Source organism: Phocoena sinus, chromosome X (genome assembly GCF_008692025.1).
Source record: "Phocoena sinus isolate mPhoSin1 chromosome X, mPhoSin1.pri, whole genome shotgun sequence".
Classification (NCBI taxonomy): Eukaryota; Metazoa; Chordata; class Mammalia; order Artiodactyla; family Phocoenidae; genus Phocoena; species Phocoena sinus.
The window spans coordinates 75,014,919-75,029,404 of NC_045784.1; the positions used below are offsets into that span (position 1 = coordinate 75,014,919).

A 14,486-nucleotide genomic window follows, 5' to 3' on the forward strand; every position below is an offset into this window, starting at 1 on the left:
GAGTGTGCAGATCTAGCAGCTGGAGTGTGTTGTGGTAGCTGCTTTCCTGTGCTAAGCTGATTTACTTGTTTAAGGTCTGACCTCATCATCCTGTCTGTATGGGTTCCCACCTACACTGTTAGCTGCAGCTTTCTGCTTCAGCTGGAAAGCTAGAAGTATTCACAGTATGCCACAGACAGCGGGGGAGGGGAGAGCAAGAAAGACTGCTCTCACTTATGCTTTTGTTAGTCCTACAGAAGAGGCAGAGAAACAAGAGATAACAAAGGCTGTTTCCTTTCTGTGAGAGAAGGCTTTTGTCTTTCCTCCTGCAACGATGTCAGTGTCTGGCAAGAAAGAGTTTGATGTGAAACAGATCCTAAGGCTACGCTGGAGGTGGTTTAGTCATCCTTCTCAAGGTTCGCCCAACACTGGAAACTGCCTTCAGCAGGAAGGATATGAGCATAGAGGGACCCCGGTTCAGGGCAGGTTGAAGAACCACTCTCGGGACAGAAATGGACTGAAGAAAAGCAATAGTCCTGTCCACCACAGCATACTGACACCAGTGCCAGGATCGGCCCCTTCCCATCAAAGAGCCCTTCAGAATTGGCACTCACAAAACCTGATAGAACATCTTCGAACAAATGAAGATACTCCTAAAGCAGTTCCAGAGAAGAATTTGTTCAAAGAAGCTTGTGAGAAACACTCACAAGATTTGGAGATGATGGCTGATGACAATACAGAAGATTCAACAGCAAGGTAGGAGTTTTCGAAAACATAACAACAAAGTCATAGCTTAGGTTAACTTATCCTCTAAAACTCTCATTTAATGTTTAAATAAAAGTGTTATAATAATCTCTGAATTTGTATGCAGCCAATCAGGGTCTCCAAGTAACCCCCTCCTCTAGGTCTATAAAGGAAAATAGTAATAATACATTCATTTTGATAATTAATGGGATATATGCTTTAGAGTTGTGAGTTTACTTTTCCTATTCCATTCCGATTCCATTAAGAATACTGTTTCAGTTCTAAGAGATGTTTATTATAATTGCTAATTTTCTGTATATATCTTCTATGGCTTGAATGTTCAAATAGTTATGATTTTTTGTACAATGTGATGAATTATATAGAACTCTTTCTGACTTTGTCAGGCCAACTCTGACAAAATAAAAGCTCTGACTGCTCAGCACATCCTTATCTATTCCTTAGTATGTGGTTGCTATATTGACGCTTGATAAATGTTATCTTTATGTGAGAGTACAGAACAGTTTCCTTTGGCATTTGAGATTTCTTTCAAGTTGTGTTAGTTTCATAGCTAGCTTGCAATTATGAAAATATTTTGCATAAAGCAAATAATGAAATGTTGCTTACAGCAGTGAGATCTTAAAGTAGGAAATGGAACATGTCAAGTGTTTCAGAATATTAAAATTGAATAAGAAGTGATAATAAAGTATAGTTTAAGTATAGCTCATAAAATATTTGACTTTATTTTTCTGTCCACCAGAATTATTTGAGTGGAAGGAAATTATGTTCCCTCCTCTAATATTGTCTAACATAACTTAATCTAGTAGATCCTTACTTTTTTTTTTCTTGTTTCATTATCAGATTTTATTTCCCCAACATGTTGTAGACACAATTAACGATTTTGGTAATGTAATTAAAGTGTAAAAGAGCTACAGAAAAAGGTATTTTTGAAATGTCTTAAATTTTATAGCAGTTCAACATGAAGGTATGCTAACTTATTTAGAAATCTGGATATTTGGTATACTGTGTCTCTACATAAGTTTAGAGGAGAAGGACTGGCAAATTTGCTTCTAGATATGTTTTTGCAATATATCTACCTGACAGTCCCTTGCTTCCATAATTTTAAAACATAATCAATAGAAAAAACAGCATAACAACATTATGGCAAAAGACAAAGCAACTGTGCAAAATGATACCTTTATACGAACTCAGTCTTTCTGTATGAAATGTAAATAATGAAATGATTTTTTGAAATGAATTTAACTATAATAATAGATTGTGATACAGATGTCTTAAGAAATAAAATGTGTATGTAAGAATTTTCCTAAACATTTTTGTGATTACTCCAGAAAATACTGTATAACTTTTGGGATTGCAGGTTGTATTTAGTACAAATACTTGGATTTCAAAGTAATATATAATCTATGCTTTAGATTCAGCAGGTTTTCAAATTATTTCCCCTCACCATGGACAACAATTTTAAAAACTGCTGAATATGGAAGTTAATATTAAGCACATTTGACTCTGTTGTAGAATAATTTAAATTATCTACTGTGACTTCCTGACAAAATTCTTTGAGGTTGTTTGTTTTTTTTGTTATTGAGCTGCATGAACTGCTTGTAAATTTTGGAGATTAATCCTTTGTCAGTTGCTTCATTTGCAAATGTTTTCTCCCATTCTGAGGGTTGTCTTTTGGTCTTGATTATGGTTTCCTTTGCTGTGCAAAAGCTTTGAAGTTTCATTAGGTCCCATTTGTTTATTTTTGTTTTTATTTCCATTACTCTAGGAGGTGGGTCAGAAAGGATCTTGCTGTGATTTATGTCATAGAGTGTTCTTCCTATGTTTTCCTCTAAGAGTTTGATAGTTTCTGGCCTTACATTTAGGTCTTTAATCCATTTTGAGCTTATTTTTGTGTATGGTGTTAGGGAGTGATCTAATTTCATACTTTTACATGTACCTGTCCAGTTTTCCCAGCACCATTTATTGAAGAGGCTGTCCTTTCTCCACTGTACATTCCTGCCTCCTTTATCAAAGATAAGGTGTCCATATGTGCGTGGGTTTATCTCTGAGCTTTCTATCCTGTTCCACTGATCTATCTTTCTGTTTTTGTGCCAGTACCATACTGTCTTGATTACTGTTGCTTTGTAGTATAGTCTGAAGTCAGGGAGCCTGATTCCTCCAGCTCCTTTTTTCGTTCTCAAGATTGCTTTGGCTATTCGGGGTCTTTTGTGTTTCCATACAAATTGCGAAATTTTTTGTTCTAGTTCTGTGAAAAATGCCAGTGGTAGTTTGATAGGGATTGCATTGAATCTGTAGATTGCTTTGGGTAGAAGACCTAAACAGACATTTCTCCAAAGAAGATATACAGAATGCCAACAAACACATGAAAGAATGCTCAACATCATTAATCATTAGAGAAATGCAAATCAAAACTACAATGAGATATCATCTCACACCAGTCAGAATGGCCATCATCAAAAAATCTAGAAACAATAAATGCTGGAGAGGGTGTGGAGAAAAGGGGACACTCTTGCACTGCTGGTGGGAATGTGAATTGGTTCAGCCACTATGGAGAACAGTATGGAGGTTCCTTAAAAACTACAAATAGAATTACCATACGACCCAGCAATCCCACTACTGGGCATATACCCTGAGAAAACCAAAATTCAAAAAGAGTCATGTACCAAAATGTTCATTGCAGCTCTATTTACAATAGCCCGGAGATGGAAAGAACCTAAGCGCCCATCATCGGACGAATGGATAAAGAAGATGTGGCACATATACACAATGGAATATTACTCAGCCTTAAAAAGAAATGAAATTGAGCTATTTGTAATGAGATGGATAGACCTAGAGTCTGTCATACAGAGTGAAGTAAGTCAGAAAGAAAAAGACAAATACCGTATGCTAACACATATATATGGAATTTAAGGGAAAAAAATGTCATGAAGAACCTAGGGGTAAGACAGGAATAAAGACGCAGACCTACTGGATAACGGACTTGAGGATATGGGGAGGGGGAAGGGTGAGTTTTGACAGGGCGAGAGAGAGTCATGGACATATACACACTAACAAACGTAGTAAGGTAGATAGCTGGGGGGAAGCAGCCGCAAGGCACAGGGATATTAGCTCGGGGCTTTGGGACAGCCTGGAGGGGTGGGAGGGGGAGAGTGGGAGGGAGGGAGACGCAAGAGGGAAGACACATGGGAGCACATGTATATGTATAGCTGATTCACTTTGTTATAAATCAGAAACTAACACACTATTGTAAAGCAATTATACCCCAATAAAGATGTTAAAAAAAAAAAAAAATTCTTTGAGGATCCCTAAACTGATTTTCCAGCATGAGAATATATTTACAATAAATTAGTTGCTAAACGAAAATGCCAGATAAAATGTCAAATATAAAGTGTCACCAAGTAATATTTTTAAATATATTTTTCTTTTTATTTTATTCTTGATAGTGTTCATGTTCTAAAAAATTTTCTGTTAAATATTATATGGTTACAGTGGAAAGTTAATATTTTCTTAAAATAAATACAGGAAGTGGTTTTATAGATGTGCCAAGGATATTTTAAGCAGAAAAGAAGGGGTAAATTGAGCACCTTATTAATTGAAATATGATGGTTTATTAATCTATCATTACCCATTCTGAATTGTTTCATCTTGGGTAAAGAGAGTTTGATAAGGAACTCTTTTATGCCCCGTTTTCCTAATGCCTCTCTTTTTCAACAAAATTGAGAAGCAGGAGGAAAAAATCCTGCGAAGTTGGCAGCAACCTGTTATTCCCTCAATAGAAGTCTTGTGGTTAAAAAACAAACAAACAAACAAAAACGGCAGTCAGTGTGGAGAACACAAGATGGGCTCTAACACTTGGGGCAAAATAAAGGTCTTGAAGCCATCCTGCTTCCTACAAATATTGCAGGGGATTAATAGAGAATGGACTAAATTACTAACATGTAATATAGTTGAATAAACTACCATTACTACTAAAACAGATAGTAAGGCCAAGGTATTAAGTTATATTAATATGTTTTTGTGGGATTTAGAAACCTCAATACATTCCTATGTAATTGAAGTATAGTATGTACTTCATTTATGAGCAACTCTGTATCATGATCCCACACCGTGAGTATGCACATATCAGTATGCCTGGGCTCAATTATCATTTTCTTTTTGTCCTAGTTATCTACGAACTCTGCATCTTTGCTTCCCCATAATGACCTTGCTCAATGTCCTTTCTTTTCTTTATTTCATCCCTAGAATTCCAAAAATCAGAATATTTTAAGTGTATTACGATTATGCCTTTATATTACAGAATATTTAGTTATAAGATTATATATGTATATATATATATATATAATATATATTTTAACTGCTCATAAAGAGATGATGCCTAAGTACCCAGGTGTATAAAGTGGTAAACTGCATTTGCCAAGACAAATGCTGTTATCTCCTCATTGCGCTTGAGAACATTGAATAAAATGCTGATGATCTGTGTATGGGCCCAGAACAACATGCCCCAGTGCAAAGCTGGAGATTCACAGGGGTGTTTAGTTTTAAGGAATTAGCAGGAATGGGGATAATACCCTCATACTACCTGTTGGGGCTTTTGGTTTTTGCATAAATTACTAATTGTATGATATATGATTTTGTATATCTTTTCCAGTGTTGCAGTGTTAGACAAGACTCCAAATTCCCTCCATTTGAGACCTTTTCAGTTTTCAAGTGAGCTTGCCTAGAAAAAAAAAAAAGAGCAGCTGGCACTATATACTTTGATATCCCGAAGAAGGGGGGATTGGATGAATAAGACTTAGAATTAATTAATAATTCATTCCACAAATATTGAGCACCATTGGGTGTCAGGCACACTTCTAGGCACTGGGGATAAAACAAGATCAAAACAGAGAACTTGTTTTCACAGAGTATACATTCTAATGGGGAGAGAGAGATAATAAAAATAAACCAAAATGTAGTACTTAAATGGTTGTAAGTACTATGAAGAAAAAATAATTAGAGGGAATAGAGTGAAGAAGGGATACTCCTTCAGATAGGGAAGGCCTTTCTGATGAGGTAACATTTGAGCAGAGATCTAAATGAAGTGAAGCCATCTAAATGAAGAGGCAGCCATGAGGATGTCTGACTCAAAAATTCAAACAAATGAGAGGTTACTGCTGCTGTGCTACAGGGGAGCCCCTAACCTCCATCCATATTTTTTCTATTCACATCAATGCCACATGTACCCACACAGTCCATTGATTAATGTTCCAAACACCCTTGACTGGTGAATTCAAAAATATGTCCTGACTTGTTGTTTACTATAGTGACTTTAAGATCACATGCATATTCCATGGTCACAGAGGAGACTTTCCAGCCATCCTGTTGACCATGGTGTCATTTTGTCCTCTGAGGTTCTGGCTATTCAGCCAGCAGACCATATGCCTCATGTACAGTGGCCCCTGTGTCCTTTGTGAAAATGGACACATGATGGTGTATTTGCTTTCTTAACAAAACAATTCAGATAAGGCCAAATGTATTGTGCGTCTTCATCCTCAACACAGATCCATCTGTGATATGGAATATGCTTGGGAAATATTTATGCATAAGAGAAATCTTAAATAATGAAGTTTATTTTAATATCTTTTCTCATAAAGTAGGAAGTAAGGTACCCGGTTATTTACAGGGAGCACTTTCCAGGAAGACAGAACAGCAAATTCAAGAGCCCTGAGATGGGAGTGTGCTTGATATGTTTAAACACAAGGAGGCTAGTGCAGCTGGAGTAGGGTTTTTAAAGGGGAGAGTGGTAGCAGATGATTTTGGAAAGTAGTAGCAGATGATTTTGGAAAAGTAACAGTAATAATACAACATTAAAAATAATAAGTACCTTTTGTAAACCTTTACTATGTTCCAGGCACTAAATATTTTACATATATTTTCTCATGTTCCCAAGGAAAATTTTTGAATGTAAAGGTAACATTCACATCTTTCTCTGGGTATAATTTTGTTGGATATCTGTTGTGGTTTTTGCTTATCTTCTTACAAGGCAAAAATAATGTGGCCTTCTAAAGTTCAGAACTAGGCCTGTGTTACTTAATTTTACACTGCATTATTCAGTAGAAACTGTTACTTCAAAGGAAAGAATAAGGAGCTAACTACAGTTTTATTGTTGTTTATAGAAAATTTAAGGTTAAATCTTTTTGTCGATGGGTTAAAATGTACCATATAAAACTACATAAGTTATTCAATTGCTTTACTAAATTTAGAATATTTTAACACATAATTTAAACTTAGTGCAATGATTCCTAACATTCCTAATTCCTGATGAACTTATGTTGGTTGATTTTAAATCCTTGCTACTCACAGCCTCTTTCCTGAGAGTGAGGTACCATGGTCCTCACGACTCATTCTTAACATTGTGGTATTGCATATATATTTAAGCTAACATTAATTAAAATGTATTTAATATTTGAGAAAATTGGGACTCCTTTCCATCTAGGCATCTGGCAATATGTTAGGGTCATGTTTCTTTAAGTATTATGATTAAGAACCTATAGTTATTTCTGATATTTGAAAGACAAGAATTATTTTTCTTCTGCATTTGGAAATATAAATAAAGAACTTAAAGTATGTGGTACTACTTAATATGTGACTTCAGGAGCAGCATATTAATTGCATTGACCTGTTACACATTGCTTAAATATTCAATCACTTAGTACATTAAAATTTATTTTTTAAACTTGTATATCTCCTTTCTGATTTTTGTAAGACACCTGCCCCTTAATACTAATCTTTTTGATTTCTTTCCTATGACCTTGTAAGTAAAAATAGTTTCAATGCTATATATATACACATATACACACATGCACATACATACACACATATGTATACATGTATATGTGTGTATGTGTGTATGTATATCAGTGTGAAATTCTTATATTTGAAGGAGATGAAAAACTAAAATTGAGGTGGAGGACTGGGGAACACTGGATCCTTAATAAAGAAACATAAGTCAATATTCTGCAAGATGAATCTGGAATATCTTGTGTCATAAAGTAGAAAGTCCTCAAAAAAGTAATCATGAGGGTATGTCAAAGGGACACAGGAGCCAACTGAAAAAGCTCCTAATGGCCAAAGCTGGAACAATATTAGCAAACAAACAAAAAAAAAGTATTATAAACCTAAGTAAAAAATAAAAATTTAAGTCTATATTGATATAAATCAATGTTTAAATAAATAAGACAGAAAAAACAAATCTGTGGTGCAGAAGAATTCCAAATAATTTATGTACATACTCTGTCCTCAAGGAGGTGGAGCTGAACACTGTACTTTAAGTGTGGGCTGCACATAGTGACTTCTTTTCGAAGAATGAGTATAGCATGGAAGCGTGGTGGGGGAAGAGTACATTTACAGTGGAGGAACATGAAGAATACTCTCTCAGCCAGGTAATCAAGGTTAACATCAAAACTGCTCAGTAGTGTTGACAGTATATATACTTGGTATGGTGTGATGAGAATGGCACTTTACTTCTGTCTTCTACCTCCATAAAACCCATCGTCCCCATCCCAATCTAATCATGAGAAAAACATCAGACAAATCCAAATAGGAGGACATTTTTCAAAATGCTTGGTGTTTAATCTTCAAGCTGTAAATGTCGTCAAAAACAATGAAAATCTGAGAAACTGTCACAACCAAGAAGTGCCTAAGAATACATGATGAATAAATGTGATATGGAAAAGAAAAAGGACTTTAGGTAAAAACTGAGGACATCTGAATAAAGAATGGACTTTAATTAATAATGATGTATCAAAACTGGTCAATTAATGGTAACAAATGTGCCAGACTAGTGTAAGATATTGATAATAGGGAAAATTGGATGTGGGGTTTATAGGAACTCCCTATACTATCATTATACTATCACAATTTTTCTTTAAAAATGTACAATATTTTAGCAAAGACTATCTTAGTAAATAGATTTAGTAAATCGATGCTAGAAGACCACCCAATTTTAAGAATTGAGTACATGCTGTTATTTGTTAGTTTTGTTTATTTTTGTTCTTTGGCAACTGAATAGAAGGATACCAAATCAAAATCAGTGGGCTGAAAAAAAAAATTAGTGGGCTGTTACCTCCTCCGTGCAAAAATCTTATACATTAGCAACAAGATTTTATCCTAAGGGCAATCTTAGGGAAATCAGTTAAAGTTCTGTTAACAACTAAAAATTACATGCAATTTCAATTCGTATCCCCATGATATTGTTTCTATCATTTGGCTTGGACCAACTTTTAAGGGCATAGCAATTAATAAAGTCATAGTTGGGTATAAATAAACTCATTTTTATTTAATCACTCCAGAACACCATGGTTACTAATGAAGTGGTATATATTTATTGGAGATTTCAAATGAAACTATGGCCTGCCACATTTTTTCTATTTCTTCATATTACTGTCTGTGGTTTATCTCTTAGGAGGAAACAATGGCAAGTATAAAACAATCTTCTTTATATAAAAATCTGTATTACTCCATGCTAAAATGAAAAATACAGCCATTGAGTATATTTTATTCATGGTGATTCCATTCCATTAAGATTACAATTTCACTAAAGAGAATGGACAATATGTATCCCAGTGGTTGAGAAATAAGATTTTGTAAATAGACTTAAAAATAACTATCTAAGAGAATGTAACTAAAAGTGAGAAAATCAAAATCAAATAGTTTTCATTATCTGATGTTTTAGGATGGAAAAAGTATTACTGAAATTTTATTCAACATATGTTTTTACTCTGAAAACATTGTAAAATAATTATTTCCCAAATCAATATATAGATATAATACTTACATATCACTAGCATTTGCAATGGAGGAGAGCAATACTAGCAATCATGTTTATTGGAACTATCAGAAGTGAATGCTTTTTTACTCCTAGTTAACTTTTCTTAACCTGTTACTGTTAGTCGAAGTGGCTTGTCCTTTTCATGCTTTCGAATGCTATTGTACAGAATGTAAACTTGTTCCCCTTCTTACACACTGTGTATTGCTATTGCTTCTTCAGGAGCCATACTATACACCTTACAAGTGTTTTCGGCAGGTCTTTAACATGTGATGGGTTCTTGGTCATTTCACTTTTAGCTCACTCAATAGAAGCTAACTGTTAAGTCTTTTGTCCACATTTTCCCTGTATAACTAGATTGCTTCAACACAGTGGCATTTAGATGTACTTTTCTGGCTAATGTTGATTGCATTGTCTATAACAATACTAATAAACAATTGCATGTGTAACAGACTGTCACATAACACTTTAGGCAACTCTTTAATTTAGTCTGAATTCTGTTGTAACATTCAACGAGCCAATTGCTTAAATAAAATGCTGATATTCATTTGTTTCTGCCATTCAACATGTGTTTATTGAATCCCAATTGTATGCATTATGTTTTCTTAGGCACTTTAAAGATGAAAGATAAATAATAGATGTTGATTCCCACTTGAGACTTAAAATACTGTTGGGGAGCTAAAGTGCATCCACTTGGTAGGTTTATGGCAATAAAAAAAGAGTGTATTGCAAAAACAGTTTAAGTTGCTTGGTCATTGAAACTGCTAGGCATTCAAAGACAAGAAATAATTCTTCTGACCAGAGCAATCTTAGAATATTTCATGGAGGAGCATGATTTGAGATCAATTTTAAGGATGGATAGCGTTTTAATACAGATATGGGGAAGAATGAATTCTAGGTAGGAGGACAAACACAGTACCTTGAAAAAGACACTGAAACATAGAAATTTAAGGTGTGCTCAAATGACAGATTTCAGTTTGGCTGAAGTGAATGATATACATTGGAGAATAGTACAAAGTTAAGCAAAAGAGGAAGGTCAGGCATAGATCATGGAAGATCTTAAAAGACAGATAAGGACTATCTGGACTTTATCTTAGAGGTCTGGGTTTTTTAACGTCCAAGAAGTTATTCAAATATTTTGTGTCTACGGGCTTCCCTGGTGGCGCAGTTGTTGAGAGTCCGCCTGCCGATGCAGGGGATATGGGTTCATGCCCCGGTCTGGGAAGATCCCACATGCTGCGGAGCGGCTGGGCCCGTGAGCCATGGCCGCTGAGCCTGCGCGTCCGGAGCCTGTGCTCCGCAACGGGAGAGACCACAACAGTGAGAGGCCTGCGTACCGAAAAAAAGAAAAATATTTTGTGTCTGTGAGTAATTTTAGGGAGAAGTTCCACTTGCTTTCCTCAGATTCTCCAACATTCCATTACACAGGAAAAACAAAGTAATGAATGGTAGCAAAGAAAGCATGTTAATATATATAATGCTTTAAAGGAAAAAAATGTGGTGAGAAAAAATAGAAAATATAGGACTCGACATGTGGAAAAGCCATTTAGGATGTTTAGATTTTAAAAAGTATGATGCTTTTTTTTTATCAAGGTCTAGTTGAATGGTATTCCAGGACTCTGAGCAGTTCACTAAACATTTGAATAAGTGATTTTTAATTTTCAAAAATATCTTTTTAGCTTTAGTTTTATTGTGGCAAGAATACTTAAATTGAGTTCTATCCTCTCAACAAAATTTTAAGTACACAATAGAGTATAGACACAAAGTTGTAGAGCAGATCTCTAGAACCTATTCAAGTTGTATAATTGAAACTCCATCCATTCAACAACAACTCTCCATTTCCCACTCCCCCGCAGTCACCGGAAACCACCATTCTACTCTCTGTTTTTATGAGTTGGATTATTTTATGTACTTTATATAAATGAAATAATACAGTTTTTGTCCTTCTGTGACTGGCTTATTTCACTTAGCATGATGTCCTCCAGGTTCACCGATGTTGTTGTATAAGGCAGGATTTCTCTAAGGCGAATAATACTCTATTGTATGTATATACCACATTGTCTTTATGCATCCATCTGTTAATGGAAACTTAGGCTGTTTCCATGTCTTGGATACTGTGACTAATGATGCAATGAACATGGCAGTGAAAATATCTCCTCAAGAAACTGATTTCAATTTTTTTAATGATATATACCAAGAAGTGTGATTGCTGAATCCTGTGGTAGTTCTATTTTTAAGTTTTTTGGGATGTTCCAAACTGATTTCCTTCGCAGCTGCACCATTTTATATTCCCATCAACATATAACAAAGGTTCTGATTTCTCCACATCCTCACCAACACTTGTTATCATTTGTTTTTTTGTTGTTGTTGTGTTTATAATAGTATTTTTAACAGATTTGAGATGATATCTCACTGTGGGTTTGATTTATATTTCCCTGATGATTAGTGATGTTGAGCACCTTTTTATATACCTGTTGGCCATTTGTATGTCTTCTTTGAAGAAATGTCTATTTCTTTGCCCATTTTTAAATCAGATTATTTGTTTCTTTGCTATTGACTTGTGTGAGTCCCTTACATATTTTAGATATTAACCCTTATCAGATAGATGGTTTATAGATATTTTCTTCCATTCCATAGGTTGCCTTTTGAGTATTGATTGTTTCCTTTGTTATTTTCCTTTTGAGTATTGATTGTTTCCTTTGCTTTTTTATGTACTTTTAGTTTGATGTATTCCCACTAGTCTATTTTCACTTTTGTTGCTTGTGCTTTGGTATTATATCCAAGAAATTATTGCCAAGACCAATGTCTTGAAGCTTTTTCCCCGTATTTTCTGCTAGGAGTTTTATGGTTTCAGGTTTTCATTAAAATCTTTAATCCATTGTGAGTTGATTTTTGTATATGCCATAAGGTTCAATTTCATTATTCCTAAGTGTTTTATTCTTCTTGACACTTTTGTAAATGGAATAGTTTTCTTAATTTCCTTTTTAGGTAGGTCGTTGTTGGTGTAGAAACAGAAAGGATTTTAAATGTTTATTTTGTATCCTGCAACTTTACTGAATTTGTTGATTAGTTCTACCAGCTTTTTTGAGGAGTCTTTAGGGTTATCTACATATAAGAGCATGTTGTCTGCAAACACAGATAATTTTTCTTCTTCCCTTCTGATTGGGATAACTTTTATTTATCTTCTTAAATGCTCTGGCTAGGACTTCCAGTATTATATTGGTTGTAATGGAGTGTGGGAGGCAGATAATTTTCAGAGATGCTAGTTTAATGAGCTATACCTGGGGCAATTCTCTTTCTTGTTAGTGCAAATAGGATCTTGGACTTCACTGTGCCCAAGAATAATCTGGGGAGCTTGTTAAAAATGTAGTTACTCAGTATCCACTACCAGAGAATTTAACTTATTAGTTTTGAGGTGAGATTTAGGAATCTGAATTTTTAACAAACTTCTGAACCAAACTTTAAAAAACACTTTGTCAGCTCCTGCAAGCCTAATTTGTCAGGATTCCTACAGGATCCTAATACTTGATATATTTGTAAACATGCAATAAATAAAACAGCAAGGTCTCATATAAAGTATAATAGGTTATAAAGCATAATAATTGATTGTACTTTACATACACAATAGTAAATACACTTGAATCTATGATTTACATTAAGTTCTCAAATATTGACCAAGAAAATGCTTTAAAAATAGTCAGCAGCATTAATTTAGCCTTTCATTCTTCCATGTGTAATGAACTTTATTAAGTTCTGTGAAAGGATGACAAAGGAATGAAAACATATATCCTAACCTTATGGAGTTTCCAGTTGGAATGGAAAAGCACACCCTCGCAATAAAAGTTTTAAAAGCAGTTACAAGGTAGCAACTCAGTTCAGATCTCCTAGTGTTTAATATAGAAGCTACCCAGGATAATTAAGATGGAAGTAGGGTTAATGACTCAAGACGTGTTGAAATGCAAACATAGAAAGTTTAATCCAAGAATAGCAACAAATTTCAACCACATGGAAAATGTTTATTATTGTTAATTTTTCAACTCAGAAACAAAATAACCAATGACACTTTACCATCATTGTGGTCCGTCAACTCTCAGGTGAGGTATTTTGAAGGTTGGACAACGATTACTAATATAATGCTATATATACTATAGATACTTATTTTTTATTTATTTTTTTTTTTTTGCGGTATGCGGGCCTCTCACTGTTGTGGCCTCTCCCGTTGCGGAGCACAGGCTCTGGACGCGCAGGCTCAGCAGCCAAGGCTCATGGGCCCAGCCGCTCCGTGGCATGTGGGATCTTCCCAGACCGGGACACGAACCCGTGTCCCCTGCATTGGCAGGCGGACTCTCAACCACTGTGCCACCAGGGAAGCCCTGGCTGATCTAAATAACTTGTCTTGCTTAAGGATAAAGCAAGTTTGATAGCAATTAGTGTACATCTTGCTAATGTATCAAGATTGAGATGATTTTTATTTCTATATTACAGAAATAAAAGTACATACATTTGAACTTGCCACATGTGATCAAAGCAAGTATATATGCTATAATTATTTTCATAACTACTATATATATGAAGAAAAAGGAAATTTATGCTCTGAATTTTTTATCCCGTTTCATTTGACTGAAGTTTATAAAAATTGCACATTTACAAATATCTTAGGATTTTGGTTAGAAAGGACTTTTAAAGAAATAGACAGGTGTGGGAAAAGGTTAAAACATAGAATAACTGTAGCTAATTAGTGGCAAAACTGTAACTATAAGCCAAATTTCCTAACTCCTGGACTTTAACCATGCTCTTCTCTTAATATCATATTCAGCTACTTCCTTTAGATAAATTTATGAGTGTGCAATCATCATTATAGCTGATGTCTAAAAGTGCCTATGTTAGCCTGTTTACAGAATTTCTTACAAATAACTACATGCAATAATTTTTACACTTC

The 14,486-nt window shown here is 34.8% G+C and overlaps 1 protein-coding gene across 2 annotated transcripts in view; it reads left to right on the plus strand.

The window, feature by feature from the left end:
* The first annotated feature begins 313 nt into the window (after window positions 1-313).
* KLHL4 (kelch like family member 4) overlaps window positions 314-14,486 on the plus strand; it is a 118,819-nt gene continuing 104,646 nt past the window's right edge. For both annotated transcript variants that reach the window (XM_032619865.1, XM_032619863.1), the window contains exon 1: window positions 314-735. In XM_032619865.1, the coding sequence (XP_032475756.1) occupies window positions 314-735 (422 nt within the window). The remainder of the gene's footprint in view (window positions 736-14,486) is intronic.